The 25,692-nt window shown below is 43.8% G+C and overlaps 1 protein-coding gene across 1 annotated transcript; it reads left to right on the forward strand.

Annotated features, from left to right (window-relative positions):
• Positions 1–1,471: 1,471 nt before the first annotated feature.
• Positions 1,472–24,114, forward strand: tnfrsf21 (tumor necrosis factor receptor superfamily, member 21). Its single transcript, XM_064340271.1, has 6 exons — positions 1,472–2,265; positions 8,580–9,249; positions 11,219–11,761; positions 17,547–17,812; positions 21,995–22,211; positions 23,808–24,114. Exons 1-6 carry the CDS (start codon positions 2,227–2,229, stop codon positions 24,035–24,037), a joined length of 1,965 nt encoding a protein of 654 aa, XP_064196341.1. The 5' UTR covers positions 1,472–2,226; the 3' UTR covers positions 24,038–24,114.
• The last annotated feature ends 1,578 nt before the right edge of the window (positions 24,115–25,692 follow it).

Here is a 25,692-nt window from a genome sequence, read left to right on the forward strand (position 1 = left end):
AAAAAGCTAAATGTTTTTTCTCACAGTGAGTGGTCCATGATCGTAGTAATATAGAATCCCTGAAAATATCCCTTAAATTAAGGAACTAAAGGGAATAAAATGCTTGAACATTGCTGAAGCATATTGCCGGTCCATCATAATGTAACTAACAGTGTTTACCAACAGAGGGCGACATTTAAATTCAGTTGAGAGCAAAGAGCCAGGTCTACTCTTAATGACCATTCACACAGTAAACTAAAGGGGATTAGGAAACGCTGAAGTTGTTAAACTGTTTTGTCCTTAACGCTGATAGAATTTATTTGGTTGTTGTTTCCATAATTCAGTACATTTACAATACAGAGCAGGCATTCAAGTAATTACATGCCATGAGTACAATATTTGTCTGCATTAAAAATAAACAGATCTGTGCTTCCTGCTTATTGTTGTTCTTTTAAATGGAAAATCAATTTTAAATATAATTATATTCTGTTTCTGGACTTTAAAATTACAACATAATACGCCTCAATTTATCAATATTAACTTTTGTGCTTGCAAACAGGCTTCAACCCTGCTTCAGTTGTCAATATGCTAGATTTTTCTAAGTAGCTGCTATAGGATCCACCCTTTTCAAGACTTGAATAAAAAAGAGACTGTATACATTATTTGCAGTCTCTAATTGTATTTCAGCAAAACGACAGATCCAGGGGAAAGGGTCTCACTCATCTGTAAACATCTTCAAAGTCACGCGCATAAATCATTTATAATAAAGTGAGTTGTACCGGGAACGTGGAGTTGTTGAGTGGAAGAGGGAATATTCACGTTGAATGACATATTTCGGCTCAAATGCACAAGACTGGGCTGACTCAGCTTGCCCCGTTCTTGGCCCCCCTGAGTCACCAGCCCACTTGCCCGGTTTCATCCAGCAGAGAGCAGGGGGCACGTGGGGACCTTTTTTCTTTTTATCCCACGTGAGGGCATTTCCCCGTTTCATCCCTTTATCTCAGGCTACACGTGCATGACAGATGGTGCGCCGGATATATCTGGACTTTGTCTAAAGCATGCCACACGGATTACGTTCCCATTCCGTGTTAGTGACAAAACCGAGGGGTTCGGGCAGTTACAACTGCTAAGTAGCAAAATTATTATAACTGTCAGTAAATTAAGAAACAAGGGCATTATAACTGATGGCACATGAAGTAACAAATTAAGCAACAAATCTGAGCATTAAGATTGTAAGGGCCAATGTGGCAAATACCAAATGAAGGAAAAAAATAAAATAATAATATATATATTTTAAAAAAAGTTTATTTAGCTGTATAAATCCTTATAATCTCTTTTTCACAATTTTGGATTGATGCGCGGTAGCAATGAGGTGGCGTGTGTACTAGATGTTAATAAACGGTTGCTGTTGCATATGCTACATGCAGATTAAACATTATTTAAATCAGTGGGTCAGTCTCTCACGGATTAACACAGGGATGGACTGAGGAAAATTTAGAGTTCATGCTAACTCATGATGACGCACCGCTCTTTTTAAAATCTAAACTTATCTTATATATTTTTATTTATTTATGTATTGTCTCGTGTTCCGGTGGGTCTGTCGTCGTGTTATTCAGATAGATGATTAGGACGAACCAATCATTACAGAAAACACAGTTTGAAACAGTAAATCAGTTATGCAAATGAAAAACCTACATGAGCAATTAATCGCTTGCCCTACAATTCAAACGCCAAAAATGAAGTGCAGAGAGTTATTAAATAACTGAGTCTCACAGCGAGATAACCGACAGGGAGAATGAATCTGCTAATTCTGCGCAAGCACTGTGTTCCTTCCCGGATACTGACTAACTGCATAAACAAGCAGCCAGCGCTGAAAAATCGTCGGTGACGTCGGACGACTGTATCCGCCCCGTGTTCAGTCAGTGCTCGCGGGTTGCTGCAGGGAGTGAAGAAACCTGGACGACCAGAGACGAAATTTCAATCTTCAATACAACATCGCTATGGGATTTCTTCCTTTCTTCCAGAACGAAGCTCTCATCCCGTACTATCTAAAACCCGTGCATTTCGTGACAGTGACTTTAAAAAACTGCCGGTGGAAGAAATACCAGTTTTAGATTAGGCGAGCAATAGGCTAGTAATTGTAATATGGGTGTCCTCTTGAGGGAGATGCCGCCTATCAACCAGGATGCTTCATTAGCTCAGTTATAGAAATGGGCCGATTTTAAGCTACATTAATCATATTGGAACATGCTTGGGAAAATGTCAGTGATCTATGTACCTCTGACGGTAAGACACGTTTTGTGTACGATTTTAATTATGTAACTGAATACAATTATTACTATACCCACATTGTATGCTCCCCCTCGTTTTTTGTTTCCCTATGAGCGATTTAAAGTGACAGTGTCTATTTTTTGCATTTGTTTTAAATTGGAATCTGAACATGACTTCGCATAGATGAGCGATGTGGGCGAGTCCCATTCGTTTGCAGAAATTTCACTGGGATTTTAATGTATTTCTTTCCTCATCAATTTCCAAACCTGAATTTACTAGAGAGAGAGAGAGAGAGAGAGAGAGAGAGAGAGAGGGAGAGAGGGAGAACAATGGAACAATCAGTTGTTTCATTTTTTATCTTCTGATTTTCTTTTGATAGGAATTACACTGTATGTTGTCTGCAGTAATAATGTCGTGCTTGTCTTCTGTAATAACTGTAAGGCCGTTCATGCATATGAATTGCCATCAGATGCTACCTGAAAAAAGTGTAAGGAATGCGGACAAAAACTGCACATGTTATGATGCAGGCCCATGGCTCTAGACTGCAGCATGATTTTATTCAGGTATATCACACGCTGAACAGGCAAACTATACCAAGATTTATTTTTGTTGCTATGAAAGATCACTGGAAAATACTGTTTTGAAACGAGGTATGGCATGTTTTATGCTGGTATGGAAAATATGTGTATTTTGCTCTCTGTAGTTAATGATAATGACTGCATTCCATGAAATGGATCGATATCATTAGCTCTTTTGTTTCTAATGAACAAAATAAATGTTGATTATTGATGTTTTTTAATTCAAATGGATACACTTGTATTACTTGCTTACCAAGGTCATATGATCATTCAGAAAATTGTAAATTTTATATTCTGTAAGCCAATTAGACTGTCCCCCCCTCACAAAAATACCAAATAACCAAATAACAGTTCTCAACAGTATCCAACAGCAGCATCCAACAGATATGAACTCAAACCAAAATTCTAGAATGCACTACCTGTACTGAACTTCTGCCAACTCTCCTGGATTAGCTGCCACTCAAAATACTAAATTATGTAAAATCTCTGTCTGTGAAACATTCTGAATATATTTGTTGCTGTCTTTGTTTCCAAGGTTAGTTCCCATATGTTTTCCATTCTCTGATTTAGTCCCTGCCTGCTGCAATACATGAATATACTTTTACACGTGAAAGACTAATCGAAACCCAAACAATAACCCCAGAAACGCAAACGTGAACATTAAAACACTAACCACACTATGATGTAATGGTGTTCCGGTAGCATGGTTGAAGGGAGAAGCTGAAGGGTGAATTAGCTGCTGAATTAACTAACAGAACCCCCCCACCGCCCCCCCGCCCCCCGCCCCCACCCTCATTTTGTGAACCGCACAGTGTGTTTTTATTGTTAGCTTTGCACCGCTAAGAGGACAACCCCGCCAGACATTGTCAATGAATTACGCGCAACAGACTTCCAGGCACGGAATTTGAATTCGCTCATTGGAACTTGCAGTTGTTTACCAGGGTGGCACCTTGCAACAGGTGCTCCTCCGTTGGCTGTTTGCTAACGAAGACAACGAAAACCCTTGTTCCGTCATCCGTCTCTTGCGGAGATGGCTTTCAAAACTAGAACATGTTCTGAAATTCGCTGGGGTCATGCGAGAGGTTGGATTTGGTGAAAGTTCAGTGACCTTTGATCTAACATTGGTTGGTAATCACTGGTGTTCGATGGCAATTGAGCAGTTGTTGCTGAACGTTGGTAGACAGAGACATTGCTATGACTCTGCACATGTACTGTACAAGCAGCTATTTTAGGAGGATGCCAGGAAATGTAAAAATACACAAGCTAAATCACCGTCTGTCCTTCCCCAGCATCACATTTCAACAATAGTTGCATATACCCATTGTGTATTTTGCTTAAATTTGCTGATGTAGACAGTGTACTGAACCTTTGAAAAACAATGTTTCACCTCAGCACGTAACTGTTCTCAAGCATTACTGTTACACATTACTTTCAATATCAATAGCAATTATTGTTCAAGAAATATTCAACCTGTTTTTTGCTTTATTTCTTAAATTTTGAATTTGTATTCTTGTTTGCGAGGTGATCACACCACATTGTTACACCACACTCCATCACTGTGTAAGGGTGCATGCTAGCAATTAGCCATGTAGCCTTTTGTGCTAGATGAATGCACATCTTGCTTAGCTGCCACACAGGCTGCAAGCACACGATTGGCCAGAGGAGTCGCTGTTGAGCAGTGTGAGTGGGAAATGACTGAAGCCTTCCTTCCTTGGTGACACTGTGGCCAATTAAGCCCTGTTCCGTGGAACTATGAGCCAATGTCAGCACCGGCACAGTCACGACTCAGTATTGGACTGTGAGGTACATGACTGTACCTTACTTCACAAAAAAAAAAAAAAACTCTTGTTTGGGAATATAGATATTAATGAATCAAAATGCACTGTATGATTTAGTTCATGAACAAAAGACTTTGAGGGAAAATCATGGAGTTTTTAGAACATCTTGTTCTTTCACTGGTGACTGGTACAGTTCTTCCGGACTGAAGTTTCTGTCTGTCCAATAATACAAGCCATGTCAAAAGGAAACCCAAAGGTGGACAAATTTTGGGGTGTAAAATGATATTTTATGTGTTCATTTCTAGTAGCACATTTCTTCATTGTACCATCTTGGACCTAATGCTGTAATGTGGTAAAGGCTGCAGTCAGATTTGCTGAGTCTTGAGAATCCCACAGGTGCGGTAGAATGCTGTATTGGCAGATTGGGGGCTGGGTTTCAGTCCGTCCTGTCCTCTTCATTTGTTTGCGATTGCATGTTAAAAAAAATACGCATTGTCTTGTTCTTGGTTTAAAAAAACTGAGCATTTGAATGCCATTGTGAATGAACTGCTGTTCTTTGATTTTGGCAATGTCAAGATGCATTTCAGGAATGGTGTGTGTGTGTGTACGTGGGAGTTTGTGTGTAAGAGAGGAGTGGGATCTATGTTTCGGTTATTGGTTAATTTAATATGCAGAATGAAATTATGTCTTCATAGTCTCCATGGGGACACAGAGTTCCTCCTGTTGTGTCATCGCTGCTAGACTTCAGAGAACTGTGCCTGGCAGATCCTTGTAACAGTGCATCTTCTTAGTGAAGCACACAAGCCAGCAGCAGACCCTGAACTGGCAGGAGAACCTCTAAACCATTATCCCTCAATATCAGCTCTATACCAAATCCTCAGCTCTATACCAAATCCTCAGGAATTTGGTGCCGTATTGAATGTCACCGAGTTACTTGTGTCAGTTAAAACTAATTCTCCTGTACAGACGCTTTTTTTGGCAGGATACTCACATAACATGTTTTGAGAGTTTTTACTGGGTTTCAACTCGGATACATCAAAAATGTGTATATTTGTTCCTGGGCATCATTGAAAATTTTCATGAACCAAAAGCTGTACGTACCTTCATGTAGAGTAATTCTGAAAGCAGGGAATGAAACGCTTTTTTATTGAAAATGTGAACTGTGGTATTCTAGTGTAGAGAGACTCTCTACTCTAGAGAGTTCTAGTGTAGATGGTACATTTTCAGGTTGCTAAATCTCAATACAAAATTTCAGTGTTCCTCTATCTAATTCTTGGCATTTCAGCAATAAAGTTTCTGAACTGTTTCATTCTTGGTTTTCTGTTATTCATTCACTAAGGTCGCATAGCAAAGCGTATAGCTGTAGCAGTGAATTCAAAGAACTGACCTTATAAAACCCTGTTAAATAAGAGTAAAACGAATTTTTAACCCAGTTTTTTTAATTCAGTGTCCCATCATGCTTTGCGGTGTTGTTTGTGATGGCAGCTTTGTAGGAAAGCCCAACTTTGACTAATTGTTATTCATGTTTAGTAGAGTTGAGACACCCCCAGTGCTGAAAGTGTCACAATCACCTCACGAGGAACAAGCTGGGAGTAAGTTTAAATGGGATGGGGTGTACCGAGAATTTTAACACCATCAGGGATTATGGGTGACAAGGAGGGCTTTAAGTACTTGTTGTGGAGCGAAACCCTCATGGAAAATTAGAACATCGTAGCTTTCTGTTGCATACTGAAGGTATTGGAATCCATTGAAATTGCATAAATGTTTTCCTCTCCGATTTAAGAGAGCACTGTCCTCAGGAATTGATTCAGTGACATTTTGTTCTCTGTAAATATTGTAGGTTAATGCTTCCAACATAGTATGGGGGAGGTGTGTGTGGGGGGGAAGGGGGGGGGCAGGGGGAGGGGGGTGGGTAACATGCACTTCAACCAAAAATGTAAGAAAACAGGCACGGTTGCAACCAGTCTCCATTATGAAAGGAAATGAAACAGGCTACCATTATGAAGCCATTTCTTTCTGGATGTGGATGTGAATGGTGTTCATGGGACCGATTGGGTTTATTTTGGGGATTGCTTTTCACTGCCACAGGACGCAATCAAGCTGTAAGCACAAAAAACAATATTCTGTTCTGTTGAAAGGCTGGGTTGACAGTAAAAGTCAAAAGAAGGTCATCTGCTGTCATCGGTCCTCTGCTTACACTGTAATGAAAATTTAATCTTGTTGATATTCAATTACGTTCTTTGATAAACGATAATATAATTAGTATGGTACTGACAAGCATAGCATGCAGAATACAACATGTACTGTATTATGAATTAATGAGTGTTCTGTCCAATGTCAATTTCGGAAGGAGCAGCATGATGAAAAAGTAATTGTCCAATCTGTTGTTTTTTTATAGACAAGTGATGTTTATAGAACCTTATTTGTGGAACTGAAGTGTAAATTAGTTCTGGCCCAAATGAGGTTGGTGCTTCAAGTTTACAATTGGTGATCGAGTAGTCCTAAAGGCACTAACATGGAACATCGACAGAAAACAGACTGTTGAAAGTAAACCATGTAGATTCTGCAGTGTGTGGATTTATGTCTTTTAGTGCTAATGTATTGTACACAAAACAATCTGTGGTGTACTTAATATAGCATTTTGGAATATTGTAACCATTCAAATAAATTTCAAGCTTCAGATAAATCGGTTTTCCTGCGGCTATAACGTTTCCCTTTCTTTAGCTATCACATTCGTCACCTGTCTGGTGCCTGAGCTTTTGGTTATCAAACGGTTTTAGAGGAACTTGTTCTGGTTTTAATCATTTTGGTCAGGTGAAACGCTGCTGATGTCTCAGCCTAATTATCTGTTTACAAATGTGATCTGTGGTGAATAGGAAATGGCATACCGTATGTGATGAAACCAGAGAGGATTGTGGGTATTAATGCTTGAAATGTGTAATGTTCCATTTTGTGGTGATGCCAATGTTTGAGTGGATCCTAGCATTATGGTTCTGATTGGTTGAGGGTTTCTTTTTATGTTTTAAAGATAAGATAATCAGTTAAGGATGCACAAATGCCTTCTGAAACATTATACTGTAAAATGGCTGATCTTCCTTTTTTAAAATGCAGAACTTCACCATTATAATTTTTAATCATATTTTGGGTGACTTTCCACCTGTAAGAACCAACCAAAACAATTTCCTGTGAAGCAGCATTGTGTAGAGTAATAAAACCGCCATCACTGGACCAAATGATTGAATGATGTGCTGTTAATGGCATCAATAAGGCATTGTGGAGAAAATAAGAAAAGAAAACAGACAAACATAGAGACGGATTTGACAAAACTATCCATCATGGGTGCATAACCTGAATTTACAGTTGCCATTTTTGAAAATGAGTGTGAATCATCCAATTTCTTTGTTTTTTTAAAAAATTTATTATTGTACAGTTTGAAAAAATATATCTTGTCTTGCCTTGTATCAACTGCTCAACAAATAGATAAGTCATAAACATTTAAAAGATATTTCATTTCTCTGCCCAGAAATAGGCTTTGTCACTGGAACTCACCGTGCTCAGTAAATCAGTAATCAGTCACTATCAGTCACAATACAACCTCTGCCATCTCTGCTGTTACGTAGTGCTCCATTTTGTGAAGCTGGCAGTGTTAGAGCTCGTGTGTAGTCCATGCCAATGCCCAACGAGTCCATATTTTCCAGTGTAGCAATGAATAATCCCTCAAGAATATAAAATCATCTTCCAGAGAGGACACTGCTCTGTAAAAATGTTTAACAGTTTGTGTTTATGAAGTTCTCCTCATTGTGACTACATTTCAGGAGCCTAATTATTTACTCGGAAAGAGCTTTTTTTATATGAATTGTTTCCAACAAAGAGACAGTCTGTTTGCTTCGGGTTATTGCGCTGCGACAGCTGAACAACAATGTTGTTGTTGTTGTTGTTGGTTTTTTTTTTCTTTTTTTCCCCCTTTTTGTAGCTGCTGCTCGCGCTCGTCGGCGACGTCCCTGCCCAGGCGGCGGCCCTCGGCGGCGCCAACGAGTCGCTCTCCGCCCTCCAGTACCGCCACACCGACCCCGAAACCGGCGGGCAGCTGATGTGCGACAAGTGCCCGGCGGGCACCTACGTGTCCCGGCACTGCACCGGGACGGCCGTGCGGGAGTGCAGCCGCTGCCCCGAGGGGGGCTTCACGCGCCGGGAGAACGGGATGGACAAGTGCCACCGCTGCAGGCCGCCGTGCGCCCCGCCCTTCGCGGAGAAGGAGGCGTGCACGGCCTCCACGGACCGCGAGTGCGCCTGCCCGCCGGGCACCTTCGCCAGCCAGGCCGGGTGCAGGCCGCACTCCCCGTGCGGCAGGGGGTCGGGGGTGAGGAGGCCGGGCGGCGAGTCGGAGGACGTCAAGTGCAAGCCGTGCGTGCGGGGTTCTTTCTCGGACACGTCCTCCACCGTGGACAAGTGCAGGCCCCACACCGACTGCCTGGCCCTGGGCCTGGTGCTCAAGGCCCGGGGCACTAAGGAATCAGACAACACCTGCGGGCCCCCGCCCGCCGCCGGCCCCGCCCCGCCCTCAACCCTGCCCCCAACCCCGCCCTCGAACCCGGAGCCGTCCGAGCCGGCAGAGGCTTCCTTAGCAGTTGTGACGTATGAAGGTAACCATGAGCAACGGCAGCTGTGCACTAAGAGAAATGATTATTGCTGTTTTTACCACACAAATGGCCAAATGTCTGGTAATTAAATATTAATTAAAAATTCGTAATTAATTAAATTATAAATTACATTTTTTGATCACCTGAACTATTCCACAGGGAAATAATAAAAATAAGTCGATGTCATGGGAGATGCAAGAAGCAGAATATGTATGTTTGTTTGCCGCGTTAACGCGGTAATGAAACGGCATTTTCCCACTAGTTTTTTCCCGCCAAAACCCAACAGAACATGTAAATCAAAGTTGTCAACCGTGGTTCACAGAATACTGAAGGGCAGTGTGGGCTTTCCAACGTCCAGTGTTAATTCAGCACTGACAGAGTACATATGAGTCCAACAGGGACCATACATACTCTGTGAGGGTTGATTTATCATTATCTTACTGTGTAGTTTTTTTTTTTCTTTGAAAATTGGAAAAGCTCAACTACTTAAAACTTTTGTCTTTTATCATGGTTTCGTACTTGCGAAAGGAAGGCAAATGTTCTGGGAGCCTTACGTATGGAGACTGAACAGTGTGGTATTTGTATGTGGCGATTGTTTGCATTCTCAGCCAAGGCTTATGTAACCGTCTGTGGTTATTGCCAACACCCAGAGATATTTCATAGACAAAAGCACTTATTGTTGCTAAATTACTATAAGAGCATAATTGCTTGTTTACAGTGAAACACAGGCACAATATAAAACTATTATTAACGATAACAAACAAATTACCATTTTAAAATTTTATATGTTCATGGGCTCAGCTGTTAGATTGAATTAGCTGAATGACGTTGCCATTTTTCACTGATGAATTCATGCGTATGTGAAGCTACCGAACATGACTCTCTTTAGATTACTGTTAATCTCAATGAATTCATTTACATTTTCTTCAGTTTGATGCTCAGACAAATGAGTACTTTTTGGCGCCGACGGCTTCCATGACGACGAAAACGTAAATAAAGCTATAGGAGCGGCGTAGAACAGCATTTTTGCTAGCGCTGTGCAGTTAACATGGTTACCCTGCTCTGTCTCAACAGCCCCAAAACAGGTCATTAGCTCCACTGGTATTTATGTTAGCCAGCGACTGACTGTCGCTCACCCGGCTGGAATTGTTCGTACAAATTAGGCCTTTCTTTCGGTCGGACAGACGAGAGGGCGTGACATGCTCCGTGTGGATCTCTCAGTGCTGGAGTTTCCATTGAATCCCTTTCTCAATGGTATCACTGAGTGCAATGCACAAAGCCGGCTAACTGTAAAAAAAAAAAGGCCTAGTTTTTTTTTCAGTGAAAGACTATACTTGAAAAGCTACTGTTCTTTTTGTGAGTTCTGACATCACTGATTGCTGTTTGGAGTACTTAAGTACAGTAATATTTTTTTGCGGTTAATATGTCAGAATTGTTAAATCATTAAAGGGGAAAATAATAGTTACTTCATGTTTTGACACATGTAAAATATGTATTGTTTCACTGTACTGAGGCAACAGGGAACACCAATAAGGACAGCATTCACAGTCACACAGTCAGGCAGATTTCAGTGGCTGGTAGCCATCTAGTGGTGGAACAGTGGTACTGTCATTACCTTGGGGGAGCCATTCAGTCTGTCACCGCGGGCGAGAGAGTGAGGGACACTTCCATCTCTAGGATTGTTGTTTGATCGTAGCTGAAAAGATGCTGGATATGAGCAGTCAAATTCCCACATTGCATGTGTGATTATAAAGTCAGCTGGCATAGAGAAACGTGGGGGGTTTTCACTGACTCTTGCCAGCTCAATAGAGGATTCAATTTTTTGTTTCTTCTTTCTGTTTTGCTGTCTGGGTTAAACCATCTTTGGTCTGAACTGACATCTCATTTCTCTCTCTCTCCTGGTCTCTTTGTGTGTGTGCTTGTGCGCGTGTGTGTGTGTGTGTTTGCGTGTATGTGTCCGTGTTGGGGTCAGACACCATTGACTTCACATCAGTTGTCAAGGACTCAGAGCTGTCGCTGAGCAGCAAAGGAACTTTCCCAAGCAACACAGACAGTGGCACAGTAGACTTGACCAACATGGCCGCCGCCATCGCCGCCGCCGCCGCCACTGCCGCCGCCGAACCCGAACCCGAACCCGCCGCCGCCGACCCCCTGTGGACGCAAGGCGAGCACGCCCGCGACCGCCAGAGCGGGCCGCCGGACGGCAAGCAGGCAGCGGGCTCCCCGCCGGAGGGCAGGCCCCAGAGCGCCCCCTACAGGCCCACCCGCAGGGGCTCCCCCAGGCCGAGCGCGCACAAGCGCTTCGACATCAACGAGCACCTGCCCTGGATGATCGTGCTGCTGCTGCTGCTGGTGCTGGTGGTGATCGTGGTGTGCAGCGTGAAGAGGAGCTCGCAGACGCTGAAGAAGGGCCCCCACCAGGACCCCAGCAGCATCGTGGAGAAGGCCATCCAGAAGAAGCCCGCCGCCCCCACGCACGCCAAAGAGAGGTGGACCTACTACTCCAATGGCCAGGGTGAGTGCCCACTGTCCCCGTGCAGGAACAAAAAAAACTGTCCCCCCCAAGGGCTGTGTCTGTGCTATTCTGCCATTTAGCCTGCGGCCTCGTTTATCTACAGCTCAGACATAACCTTTCCTCTGACTGTAATACACTGTGTAGAAGAACATTCATCCATCCATCCATTATCTATACCCGCTTATCCTGGCCAGGGTCGCAGGGGTGTAGAAGAACATTTCAAATGTAATCTGGTCCCGAATTTGTAAAGCAGCTCAGAGCAGAAATACTGATCGAGGTTTAGTTCAGCCATTTTTTTTTTTTGCTCATAATGGCCAAGGTTAGGATATTGACAGAGGAAACCCGATTCTCCTGCCTGGCAGCGCTTCGTGACTACGCTCCACTGATATTACACCAGGTGGTATGCGCTGGGGGATCTACAGTTCGGATCTCCATTCACAGACTTGGCGTCAGTGCAGTACAATAAGGAACTGGTCTGGTAACTTGAAGGTCACAGGTTCGATTCCTGGGCAGAACACTGCCGCTGTACGCTTGAGCAAGGTACAGCCTGCATTGCTTCAGTGTATATCGATCTGTATAAATGGACGCAATGTAAATGCTATATGAAAAGTCGCTCGGGTTTGTGTAAGTCGCTCTGGATAAGAGCATCTGCTAAATGCCTGTAATGTAATGTAATGTATTGTAATGAAATGCAATGTAATGCATCACTGCACTGGCTGTGGGAGGAGCCGTGTGGCGCCGGCTAGCCTCACAGAGAAGGCTCTCGCTTGGTCTGAGGCTTTTGGGATTTGGCCCCCTTAACTGCGGTGACCTCTGCGTATGTCAAACTGGGATTAGACCAGTGGCTGATATTCAGTTAGCGTAATCTTCAGTGTGGCAGAATGGGAGAGATCAGCTCTGTTCATCCTACACGTGTAATTCTACCCAGCATCATACCCATTCTGCCTAAACGAACGCGGTTCTCTGGAGAACGTGGAACAGCTACAAGAGGCAGCGGCCTGGTCTTTGGATGCTCCCACATCTACAGGTCCCAGACTGTACTGTCGGACCGGCAGGGTGCTTTCCCGCAGCATCTGTGAGCCGATCGCCATGGCAAAGGGGGGGGGGGGGGAGGGTGGTTGCTGCTAGGTTACTGCAGCAAAGCCCCACTACTCCAGCAGGAGACTGCGCCTCGCTGTCAGCCTCAGATATCCGGTTGTGAGTTCCAACCCTGTGCAGTTTGAACCAGATTATACCGGTTCTGTGGCTCGAGAGTCGCTCAGGTTTATCATCAGACACTTGCTCTTGTGTGGAACTAGGCAGGGAGGGGCGGTGAGGGGGTGGACTGGGCGGTGCCTCACATAGTCGGGCAGTTTGTCAGTCTTGGTGTCCGGGTTTCCTGTGAAATGAAGAACTGAGATCACTACAATGGTTGCTACGCAAGTTCAAAGGGGATGTTCAAAGGGGATAGTGAGCTTTATAAACGCTTACTCACAGTCCAGACAAGATGTTTCCTGGAACCTGCTCTTTAAGAAATAATCGTCACTCAAACTTTACCATTCTGGTTGTATCTTGTTTTGTGAGTGTGCCAGAAATAGCTTTTTATTTAAAGTTCAGCCAATAGCAGTGGCTTGTATTTTAAACTTCAGACTGCAGGTAATTTAAGTACTTGTCAACTCCCTTTGGAAATGATGATATAAAGTAAGGATGGTAATATGATTATTTTAATAATTTTACAAATGTTCATTTAAACCTCCGATATGTATCTAGGCAACTGGCTTGCAAATAACCTAGGCTTATCTGTTCACCAACAAAAAACCTAGGCCATAGAAAGACAACATGATCTCTCCATCAATTACTGTTATCAAAATCTCTTTGTAAGATTAATTTTTGGAGGCTTTCCATTAACATAAAAAACGTAATTTCTTTTTACGGTTTTGTTTGTCTCCCCTTTTCCCCTCATAGTTAATTTAGCTGTTTTTAGACATCAAAGTAGCAGTGCATTTATTGAGTGTTTTTTCACAGAGGTTGTCAAACTGACATAGCGCGCAACTATGGTAGAATTTACGCAGCTATTTACTGCAAACACGAAACAAAACGATTCCCGTAATTAATTCAAGGTGCATAATTAGCTACCCTGAGGGCGAGCATACGCGTTTACTAGCCCACCTAAAGCCAGGGTAATGAACGACGTGGCACGAGAAACATATATAAAGAATAGAATGGCAAAAACATAAATTACGAATTCTTTCAAACGGGGCCAGGAAGCACCTTGAACGATAAACAGAACGTACATAACCTGAGATCAAAGGAAAACAAACCACCCTGTGAGGCTCATTGTTTGCAATTCCCACGGTGGTACTCCATGGTGGTTATTATCTGTGAAAACACATATATTCTCAGAAACGGGGTGTTCTCTGAATTTTTCAGTTAAAAGCATTGGTGCTTTTTTTGGGAATGCGTTATGTTGGTTGTGTCTTGCAGTAAGCTTTGTCGGTTGTAGACAACCAAAATTTTGCACCACATTCATGAGCATAGGTTTGGGGGTAGACATATGAATTAATTGCTAGGCTAACTAGTATAGCTACTTTACGTTTGACTACATGAGACTAGGTGATCCAGCAGTGTGTCTCCCCAACGTTTAAATGAAACATACACCTATTCCCACATTTACACAGAGAGCACTGTCTGATTCCTCATAAAACTGTCTATCATGTGGCTGACTAAGAGCAGTGCCGTTATGAAAAAACATTTCACCAATCCTGATTAATATGGACTACAACAACAAACAACAGTCTCCTTCCAGATTTCTCAGATACATAGGCTTAGGATGTTGATGTGAAAAGCACATGATATGAAAAGCAGAATAATAATAATTAATTGGCTGGTAATTGAAACAAAAAAAACTGCTTTCCAACGAGGCCAGATGAATTAAGATGGTAATCCGACCTCACCACCTGCTGCTCTGTTTGCCATTTCCCTGCTGCAGATGGATGACCTGAGCTATAAACAAGGATCAACATTTCCTCACAGTTCAGACAGTCAGTGGATGCCTCCCTAGAACTTGCACTTGCGCAAAAAGAAACTACAGTAGCTTACACTTTGGTAGTAATGTTGGATCAATTATGATGAGGTTTGCATTTAAATTTTTGGAAATAGTGGTGGCTTTTAAAATCTTTTTTTTTTGTACTTTAAAACTACCTAATGGTCTATATTTAGTGCAGCTTATTTGCATGTATCATGTTTCATCAGCACAGAGCACCCATTTTTCCTAAGCCTACAGGAATACAGAATGAATTACGAAAATGGAGGGGAAAAAAATTCTGGCTTATCTTAAGGCCATTTGGCTGCGCCAACTTGATCCTGTTTCATCTGGTTTTTCTGCCTCGTGTGTGTTCTTCAGATGAAAATCTATTGGCTGAGCACATTAGGGTGAGCCTCCTGTAGAAAGGCCCAAACGGGGCGCCCTGCCAGCAGCTGTATAGAGAAAAACGTTTGTTCTGCAGATCATGGCAGTGTGCTTTAACATTTTAACCCGTTCCACGGCCAGTGCAAACTAATGCATTGTAACGTAAGAGCGGTCGCCCATTTTCTGTCTCCACGGCTACGGCTGCTCTGTCTCTTTTTCATCTTCGGCTAGTCACTTGAATGTAAGTCTTCTGTTACATTTCAGAACATACTGTATGGCAGATGTCAAAAATATTTCTAATAGATCCACAAAAAAAAAAAAAAACACTTTTCTGTTGCTATTAGAAAAATGATAATGACGGACAGTCATGGGCAGCTCAACCGTTAACTAACGAGCAGCCGTTTTGTGACCCCCTTTTTCCTCCTGGCTCTGCATGTGCAATGGATGCTGGGAAATGACTGAATGCGGCATTGCAGTCATAATCAATTTGCATGTAGGTCAACAAATCAAACAGTACAGGGATGTTATTCCCACTGGTTCTTGAACTTTTTTAATACCAGTACCCAAACTAGAAATACTTTTTAATATCAGGACCCAAATTAGAAATACTTTGTAATATCAGGACTGAAATTAGAAATACTGTTTAGTGTTGGGACCCAAATTAGAAATACTTTTTAATATCAGGACCAAAATTATAAATACTTTTATATTTCAGAACCAAAATTATAAATACTTTTAAAAATCTGGACCCAAATTATAACCACTTTTTAATATCAGGACCAAAATTAGAAATGTAGTACCTTTTAGGGACCCGTCAAATACAAATACCAGCTTGGCCTAGTGGACTACACACTCATTCTGGGACCCTCCTCATATGCTCCCATGACCCATTTTTGGGTCTCAACCCAAAAAACACTCCTACTATTTATCATTTTGTAAGACAAGAATAAAAAACGAATTATAATGTCACCATGTACTGTTACCCTGAGTGATACAATAACACCTTTAAGCACATTCAATTTTAATTCATAATAGTTGGATAATATTCTTGCGAAATGCTGTGTGAAAGTAGCAAATTATCTTTACTTTTTTTTAATGTGAAACTGCTATTTGTGTTTCTGACTGCGGCAAAAATATAACAAGTACAAAATATATGGTAATTACCAGTAGTGCTAACGCACTGCATAGACAGCTTGACTGAATGTGTAAAGATGTCATTTTGCGGCGAGGTATTTCATCAGAAGCATCTCTGCTATTTACCCTCATGGGGTCACCGTGGGGCAGGTCTCCCGAAATTCAGCCAGGAGGCTGTGGTGTAGAATATCCTCAAGCGAATATTCTGAATGCCAGTGGAAGCGTGACAAGTGGATCTGCATCTGTTTAGTCACGTTACAATAAACAACCCAACCACCCAACAACAGCACTATCGGGGCAAGCGTTCTTTAAACTGAAAATAAGCCTGCACAAAATAAAAAAAATTTTTTCAATAAAACAATGTGTATGTAGAAATTACACCTTTTGTTCAAATACCTGTCATACTATTGCTTTTACAATATGTATTTACTAAATAGTCTATGCCAATAATTTCAGAAAAGAGAAGTATTGTGATATAGGTATGAATTATGATCACATTTGCCTTTAGAAGTGAGACAATGATATGTATGCGAAGGGCCCTGCTTCAAAAAGAGAACACACCGGATCGGCGGAAAAACAAAGTATTTAGTTACGCCCCTGTTCAAATTTGTAATGCTCCAGAGTACACATGTCCCGGAGGCACTGATGGTCAAAAGCACGTGACCATTCGACCTATTTATAGCGTAAACACCATAAAGCAATCCTGTATAGAAATACCTCTTTGCTGTGTATAATAGAAGCACGAAAGCTAGGCTCCAGAAAGGCTTTCTTAGCCATTGTAGTAACGCAGCACAGGCCACTGTAACCTCATCTATGGCTTTCAGCATTGAAATAAAACCCTCTGGATGTCATCAGCAACAGACAGTCCCAGATTGGAAACCCCCCAAAGGAGGATTGGCAGCACTTCAGAGCGAAAAGTCCCCAGTTTCCCCTCCAAAAGTTGCATCCAAAAGTAGTTCATCAGAAGGGACAGGGCAGGATGTCACTCAGAGGGAAATTTACCTATTTTTTCTTATCGTTCTTTCGTAACTCTTGCTATTTTTGATGGTGCTTGGTCAAGAAAATATGGCCGAGCCAACAGGTCAATAAGGGAGCTCGAGTTAAATGATTAACTTGGCTGGTAATGTCAATTTTGAGTAACATGTAAGATGACCCCAGTGCCGCCGTCTGCCATGTGGTGGTTATTGCCCAAAGCCATCTTAAGTTTCTTCCTTGTGCTACGCCGTATTTATAGACGATACCGTTGTGGTTATATTACTACAGGTGTGGATATCCTGAAGCTGGTGGCCGCACAGATCGGCAGCCAGTGGATCGAGATGTACCAGTACCTGGCCAACGCCACCGAGCGCGAGGTGGCGGCCTTCTCCAACGGCTACTCGGCGGACCACGAGCGGGCCTACGCCGCCTTCCAGCACTGGACCATCCGCGACGGCGACGCCAACCTGGCCAAGCTCATCGGCGCCCTGCACCGGCAGCGGCGCATCGACGTGGTGGAGAAGATCCGCTGCGTGATGGAAGACAATCCTCAGGTGAGCCGTCGATTCGCTGTCGCCGTCGTCATCATCATCGTCGTCGTGCGCTTTTCACTTCCTCTCGGTCATTGAACGTTCATAAGATATCACGCAGCCGTTCCATGCTGCGTGGAAACACGGTATGCATGCACATACACACGCACATACACGTGCACGCAGGTCCACATGCACATACACATACATACATACACACACACACACACACACGGACAAACACAAGCAGGCACATGCGTACACACACGGACACGCCTGCAGGCACTGACACATTCACACGTGTCTATGCTCACATATAGAAGCTGACACGTGAACACGCACACACAACCATTTCCTGCAGGTGCGCACACAGAAATATGCGACAAATGAAGGTGCCTGCAGGCAGGCATGCACACACAGTCGCAGACAGGCACACACACACACATATGCACACACACACACAAAGATATGCACACACAGGCATATGCAGAAGCAAACACATGCACACAGACAGACACACACACACACACGTGCCCAGTCGTTGGGCAGACATGGCACATGGGGGTGGATTGCGTTTCTGGTGGTGCGGTGGCTAATTCTGTCCTCATCCCTGAGTGCAAAGGTCAGGGACGAACAGGCAGGAAAGAGACGTGATCATTCATCATCTCCCACTAATGTTCATTACGTAACTATGTCCCCCATCTAGATGGCTATCTGGTTACATTTCTACATCCTCATCCCTTCAAGGTTAAATATTACCGCTAAATGGTTTTCGATCCTTATAATGGAGGCACAGTGACATCCACATAAATCTCCACAGTGCTGCATGGTACTTTTGCTTGTCTGCACCATTTAATAATTTCCTTACTTGAACAGTAACTGTAGACTCTTAGTTGATTGCTGTAAAGCTACCTGTACCCCAGGCTATCAATTATACTGTGAAGACAGCAAGTGCTTTCCAGAGAACAGGATGTGCTTTAGTTCTAGTCTCTGTATTATACCATATTAGATTTTACATACCCCCATTTTGACCCTCTTATTTTCATCTCAGGCAAGTGTTTTACTCTTCCTTGGCTTGGCTTTGGAGCAAGCATATATCGTTTGTGCCTATAAGTTGAACTCTGAAAATTTAGAGATGTTTGAGGATCATTTTTTAAAACCGTAAACGCATAATTGACCATTCTGAATGCTGTAATTTTGGAAGTTGTCTTAGAGATTCTCTGTACTGTTGATGCTGCAAGCCACAAGCTTTTAACGGGAGGTAATGGATGTATTGGCATTTTCTTCTGCAGGAAAAATACGCTTTTTCTCAGAATTCTCTCTGGCGACTTAACGGACACTTGAAACCATGGAGGAAAACACCACTCTCCATTTTGTATGTGGCAACAGTCTCATTTTACAGAAAGAATTATTCTTTCAAAAAGTCACCGACCATTGAGTAAATTAGTGGGCTTCACTGAAAAATAATATAGACCAACTCTTCAGTATCAACCCCTTCAGATTGTGTCCTTGGTTCTGGATGTGGGCCCTGTGCAGTGGATCAATCTGGACCTATTTTTTAATTTGATTTTTTCAGCTTTTTACTGTAATGTTAAATTACAGTAAAACATACGATTACGGAACTATTCGTGGCAAAAGCACCATTTTAAAGAGCTTTAGTGTTTCTCCTCTGACCGAAAGCAGGAGCTCTGTTCACAGGCTGCTTTGCATCTTTGGCAGAAGGAGGAGGAGGGTCAGGATCTAGATTTAACAGAGCTCGCTTTGAGAAGCCCAAATGTGCGTAAAAGTACACACCGCTCACGCATCAAAAATGCTCATCCTTGAATGGAGCTCTGATTAATTTAGGTCTCAGATTATGCAGTGAGCAGAGCAATTATGCAGTCACGCAGTGCGTTTCATTTAATTATAGCCTGGGTTCAGACTATCAGGACAATCCTCAAAAAAAAAGAAATAGAATTCAACGCATTATGTTAGCTGGGACAAAAATTCATATGGTGCCAATACTGACACTGATCATGCTAAATCAACCCCATAAGCGCTGGAGGCTTATGGGGCTCATTATTTACAATGGGCTGCAAGAAGTGGTCAAATCCTTACAAAGTCAGTTCCTTTCTTGTAAAGTGGGGGCTTTCTTTTTTTTAAATATGTTTTTTTTCCTTTATTTAATAGAACAGTGTAGAGAGACAGGAAGAATTAGGAGGAGAGAGAGGGAGAGACATGCGACAAAGGTCAGCGGTCGGATTCGAACCACCGACGTCGCGGCTTGCATTGAGCATGAGGATAGCACTCAACAGACTGCGCCACTAGAGGCCCCATGCAGGGGGAGGGGGGGGGCTTTCATTGCATGCATCTGGAAGTTGACATTTTGTGGAGAGAAGCCGTCGGCTCGGTCCATAAACCGGGTTTAGCGGCTGGGGAGGGGGACGTGGAGCAGTCCAAACGGGCTTGTTTACAGATTTTAAGAGAGGGCTTGGAGCCCATCGCCCCGCCTGGTTTATTTCGGTCCTGCCCCAGCCGCAGGTGTCCGGACCACAGGCGGCGGGAGGGCGATAATCTCGTTGGGATCTCCAGCTGATATGCTATGCTTTGGCTGTGCTCGTTTAAAAAAAAAAAAAAAACTGACGTCAGTGAGGGTTTGAAAGCACACAGGAGGTGTGGGGCTGGGGTGGGGGGGGTTCACCCTCCTCTGTGTTAGACCAGGGCGGGGTACGTACCAAACTCAGAGACGGACATGGTGATATTGGGCCACAGCTCCGGTCTGGGGTCTCTTGTCTTCCACCCCAAAGCCCACAGCCCAAGCCCCATCCCAGAGATTTCACACATTTTCGGATGGCTTCTCTGCTTATCGTCTCAGTCAGGCTGTTGGCCTGCGGGTGCTAAGAAAGTGGTCAGTGACTAACTGACTAATTCGCGCTCTGTAGCCAGATGGAAAGCTTCCGTTCACGTTCTTTATTTTTCACTTAGCGTTTTTTTGTGTCTCCCTTTGCAAAGCAAGCAGCTACGGGCTTTGATCTTGAGCAGCGCCACCTGCACTTCCCGAGCGGCGCTTTGAGCGTTCTGGAACCTTCCCTGGTTGTCCCGACGGCCTTTTCCCCCCAAGCTCAGCTCACCAGACTTCCGTCTGATTTGCGGCTCCAGTCGGGGGCTTCTGTGTCATCAGCGATTTTTTGGCAGGGCTACCTTTGGCTCGGCTGCTTGCTTCACGAGTCACCGCTGACACACGGGAATTTCGGGATTCGTGACTGGGCTCGAATTTCCCCTGACTAATCCGCCGGTGGGTCCCACTGTCTTCTCATGCTCCACCATCGTCCCGGCAACTGTGATGACACATACCTTCTAGAAATCAATAGAACTGCAGGTTTTGGGGCCAGTTCTATCTCTCTCTTTCTCGCTTTCGATCCCCCCTCTATCTCGCCCTTTCTCTAGTTCACTTACCCCCTTTCTGATGGGCTGAGAGAGAGAGCTCTCAACCACAGCATTCTGGGTCAGATTGTGGGAGAATTTTCCCCATGATACAGTGATATGTCTCACCATTGTTAGCATGTTCTAACCTTAATGAAATCTTATACTCCCGCTTTTATATAATAAGTGTGGGTTTCATAATCTCTCTTTCTGTCTCACTCTCTTTTTATCTCTCTCACTCTCACGCACGCACACACACACACGCGGGCACAAACACAAAAATGCAAACACGAGATGAATACTTTCAGCATTTTTGCGCAGCCAAATGTAAACATGATAAATCCACAGCCCTAAATTATCCTAAATAAACGAGCGAGCTGTCCTCCCCTGACTTTTCCCTCCCTCCCTCCCTCACGAGTGTCCTCAAACATTATCTTATCGGGACACAAAGAAGCCATTTTGACTCCGTCGCGCGTTGCGTGACCAGCGCGCCGACGCGAACGAGGCCGGAGCGGAACGTGGGCGGTCGGTTCTGTCCCCTTGTGATGTCACAGAGGCCTTTCACCTCCGCCTCTTGCGCAAGGCCCTGACGCAGAACAGAGGAATCGGAGGGGCTGTGGAGTGGGAGGTTCGAGGCTACGAGGTCGTCCGCCGTACCACGTCAACCCCGCCGCCTCACAAGGGATCCCCGTTGTCCCGTCGACACAATGAATTCGGGGCGAACCGCGCGCGCTCTCGGGGGCGTGACATCCCCCTCCAGTGACGCCGAATCCCTCCCCCTGCCCCTCTTTGTGTTTTTTGCAGTTCGATCTGAACCAGCTGATGACCTCTGTGAATGTAACCCAATGCCTCAGCCCGAGCCACAAGCCTCTGGAGTCGCCGGGCGCTGCGGCGGCGGAGCGGTCCCCCGTGGACCGGACCAAGGGCTTCTTCGCCGACGAGGCGGAACCGCTGCTGCGCTGCGACTCCACCTCCAGCAAGGACTCCGCCCTCAGCAGAACCGGCTCTTTCATTACCAAAGGTGAGATCATGGCCCCGCCGTCCTTCCTTTACAGGAAGCTGGGGGGAGAGGGGGGGGAGGAGGGGGAGGGGCGGGAGGGGGTCTGAACTTCCCATCCCCCCCTCCAGCACACAATGGTGTTCTGTCATCCGCTACACTCTGTGCCCTCTCGGTGTTGAATTCAATGGCCTGCACTCCAAGTAACCCCCTCTGAAACGTAATATACGAAAAATACATTGCGTAATATACGGGCGAATAAAACGTATTGCCAGTTTCATTTACTTTAATGTATTATTTTATTCTCATCTGTCTAATCAGAGAAAGTAACCCTCATTGAATATACTGATAGTATACTGAAATAAAATACGTGCATTTCCAAGATATTTCAACACTGCCTAGTACATTGGCAAATATAAACAATACTGCCAGTTTTAGATATGGCCATGTATTATATTAAAATACACTACTTTGAAATATGTTATCATTATATTTCGCAAAAAAAGGCACATATTTACAATACACGCAATATACACAGTAAATTCCATTTTCTTAAGGGAAGCCACTGTCAACAATTCTGATGTTGAAAGCTCATATCAAGTCGGCTCATTATTAACACACCCTGCAGTGTTTTGCAGGTTGAACATAGTTGAGCAAGTAATTCTGCTATTAGATGATTTGAGTGTTTTGACTCTGTCATCTGTTTGTCATTTGCAGATGATCAGCTTCTGTCTGGCTTTGTGTACCAATTTTTTAACACCCCAAAGCTCTCGTAATCCTGTGTTTTAAGTATCTTCAATATCCTGTTACAATGAATTTGTTATCTCGAGTGGATATTTTTGTAGTTACAACCTGGAAACAAAAGCTCTCCCAAGCAAGCCAGCATTCAAACTGTGTCAAATGACTGTTTGTACAGCTCTATGCATTCTAATTTCAACATAAATTACCGGTTGTTAATAGAATGTCCAATTAGAACAGATGCAAAATCAAATTATGTATGGAACATTGGCGATTTTACTGCTTGTTAATTCTTCAATCTTAATTAACCTAGACAAATCTATCTCAGAAATATCAATATTTTCAAAGTTTATACACAATGTAGTATCTGTGATGAGTCCCAGACGTGAGATGTAGCTCAAAAATCTCTCTCGCTGCTATTTTTTGATATTTTGTTTGATGCTGGACAAAAATGAATACAGCGTAGCTGTTTTGGCTTCAACAAGTCTTGGTATCTACTGCCCTCTAATGGATGCCTGGTGCATTTAATTTTAAAGTACCGCAAAGCACTATTATGTATAAAGACACACGGACAGTAAATGGACTGCATTTACATAGCGCTTTTATCCAAAGTGCTTTACAATTGATGCTTCTTAATCACCAGAGCATTTAGGGGTTAGGTGTCTTGCTCAGGGACACTTCAACATGCCCAAGGTGGGGATCGAACCAGCAACCCTCTGACAGCCAGACAACCGCTCTTACCTCCTGAGCTACGTCGCCCCAGATACACACACACACACACACGCACAGGGAGTACAGTGGACGTTTAAATAACAGTAAAGCAGTTTTTTTTAAGGGCTTCAGTTGGGTTTATGCAGCGCTTCCCCCTCCGCCTCTTCGCAGAGAAAAAGGACACGGTACTGCGGCAGGTTCGCCTGGACCCCTGCGACCTGCAGCCCATCTTCGACGACATGCTGCACATCCTGAACCCCGAGGAGCTGCTGGTCATCGAGCGGATCCCCCTGGCCGAGGACAAGCTGGACCGGCTGTTCGAGATCGCCGGGGTCAAGAGCCAGGAGGCCAGCCAGACGCTCCTGGACTCCGTGTACAGCCACCTGCCGGACCTGCTGTAGCGCAGGGAGACTCTTTCAGACCACTGTCCCCACACGCCGGCCAGGCAGTGGAGGGGGGGGGGGGTGGGGGGAGCTGGACCAGGGCAATGGGTTGGGGGGTAAGCGGTTGTGGGGGGGGGGCGGGGGGAGCCGGACCAGGTCGAAGGGTTGGGGGGGGTAAGGGGTGGGGGGGGGGAGAGTTGGACCAGGGCAATGGGTTGGGGGGGTTGGGGGGGATGGGGAGTGAGCCGGACTGGGGCGGAGGGCTGGGTGGGTAAGGGGGCAGGGGGGAGGTGGGTGGGATCTAGACGCCTGTAGCTGCTTCGCCACCGTGCACATGAATATGATGAAAACTCTTGCTTGCAAATCGCATCAATGTAGCATTGAAAAAGTGTGTCTCTTACGATCTGGAGCTTCGTGTCGGTGTGTTCTAAATCAGACACAGGTCTGTGTTCATGCTGTAATCACATGCACACATACACACATACCCACAGACGCTGATACACACACACGCACGCACACACGCACACACGCACAAAACTAATGATATGTAATATAATTTATGCACTACTTTTATATTTAAAAACATCTTAACCTTATGGCATTCAGCCAACCGTGCTTCTATTGCCTATGTTTCAAGTGCTGTTAACTAACGTGTCACATTTATTTGTTTGTTTTTTTTGGTATCATATTAGTTATTATTTTCATGATCATCGTCATTGTACTTTCCGTGCTTTTTACCAGCTATGTTGAATATTATTTCATGGGCATTTAAAAGTACCCCAGCTAGGTACAACGAAACAATCTCACGTAAATGTGAGGTTCACATTCTGTGCTATCTACTTGAATTTGACTGTCTCACTTTGGGATTGTGGTATTTCATAAAAAAGAAAATGCAGTAAACACTTGCTTATTCCTTTAAAAGTATCCTTTAAAAGCACCAAAAAAAGAATAAAATCAAAGATCATTGTCTGCTGTACAGAGACTGAAGAGATATTTCACTGCTTGCTGTTGAGAACAGGGAATGTGTTTTTGTCGAGCTAAACATTATCAAGCTACTTTGGTGCTAGACTTGAAGAAAAAAAAACTCTGGCTGTACTGGCTTCCCAACATGGAATGATCTGATTGTGTTTTATGTACCTGGACCCTACGGGAAGAATGAATCCCTTGTCATTGCATTTGCTGGATTTTAATGAAGAGTCGCATATGCTTGTCCCATCGGGACTAGTAAGAGTGAACATGAAGTGAAATTGAAACATGAAGCTGATTGATGTCTGATCATTATTATTATTCCGGTGGCTGTTTTTAATACTTAACACTTGTAACCGACGAGTTTATTATTGTTACATGTTCAATCAAATTATTAAAGTTCAACCTTTGTCATAATACTTCCTGTCCTGGTTGTCATTTTTCGATTCGTCAAGTCAGTTGCAGTATATGCTATGGCATGGGGCTGTGGTATCATTGTATTTAATGGGGTTTTTTTCCACACCGGTACACTGCAGTGTCAAATCATTAGCTCTTCTCTGTAGTTTCCTCCAGAACTTGGATATAACCAGTTGCCATCCCTTCTTTGGAGTACTTCAACGTACTACGTCGTCTATTCATGTTCTCTGTATTCTACTTTCATTTGCAACGTTTCAATATAAGGGTGGCTGTAATTCTTGCACGGATCA

Source organism: Anguilla rostrata, chromosome 6 (assembly GCF_018555375.3).
Source record: "Anguilla rostrata isolate EN2019 chromosome 6, ASM1855537v3, whole genome shotgun sequence".
Lineage (NCBI taxonomy): Eukaryota > Metazoa > Chordata > Actinopteri > Anguilliformes > Anguillidae > Anguilla > Anguilla rostrata.

Excerpts from the sequence above, each read along its gene's own strand:
- tnfrsf21 (XM_064340271.1), top strand. The coding sequence starts at position 2,227 with ATGCTTGGGAAAATGTCAGTGATCTATGTACCTCTGACG. Across the intron at positions 17,813-21,994 it reads TGATGGAAGACAATCCTCAG|TTCGATCTGAACCAGCTGAT; the intron begins GTGAGCCGTCGA and ends TGTTTTTTGCAG. Across the intron at positions 22,212-23,807 it reads CGGCTCTTTCATTACCAAAG|AGAAAAAGGACACGGTACTG; the intron begins GTGAGATCATGG and ends GCCTCTTCGCAG.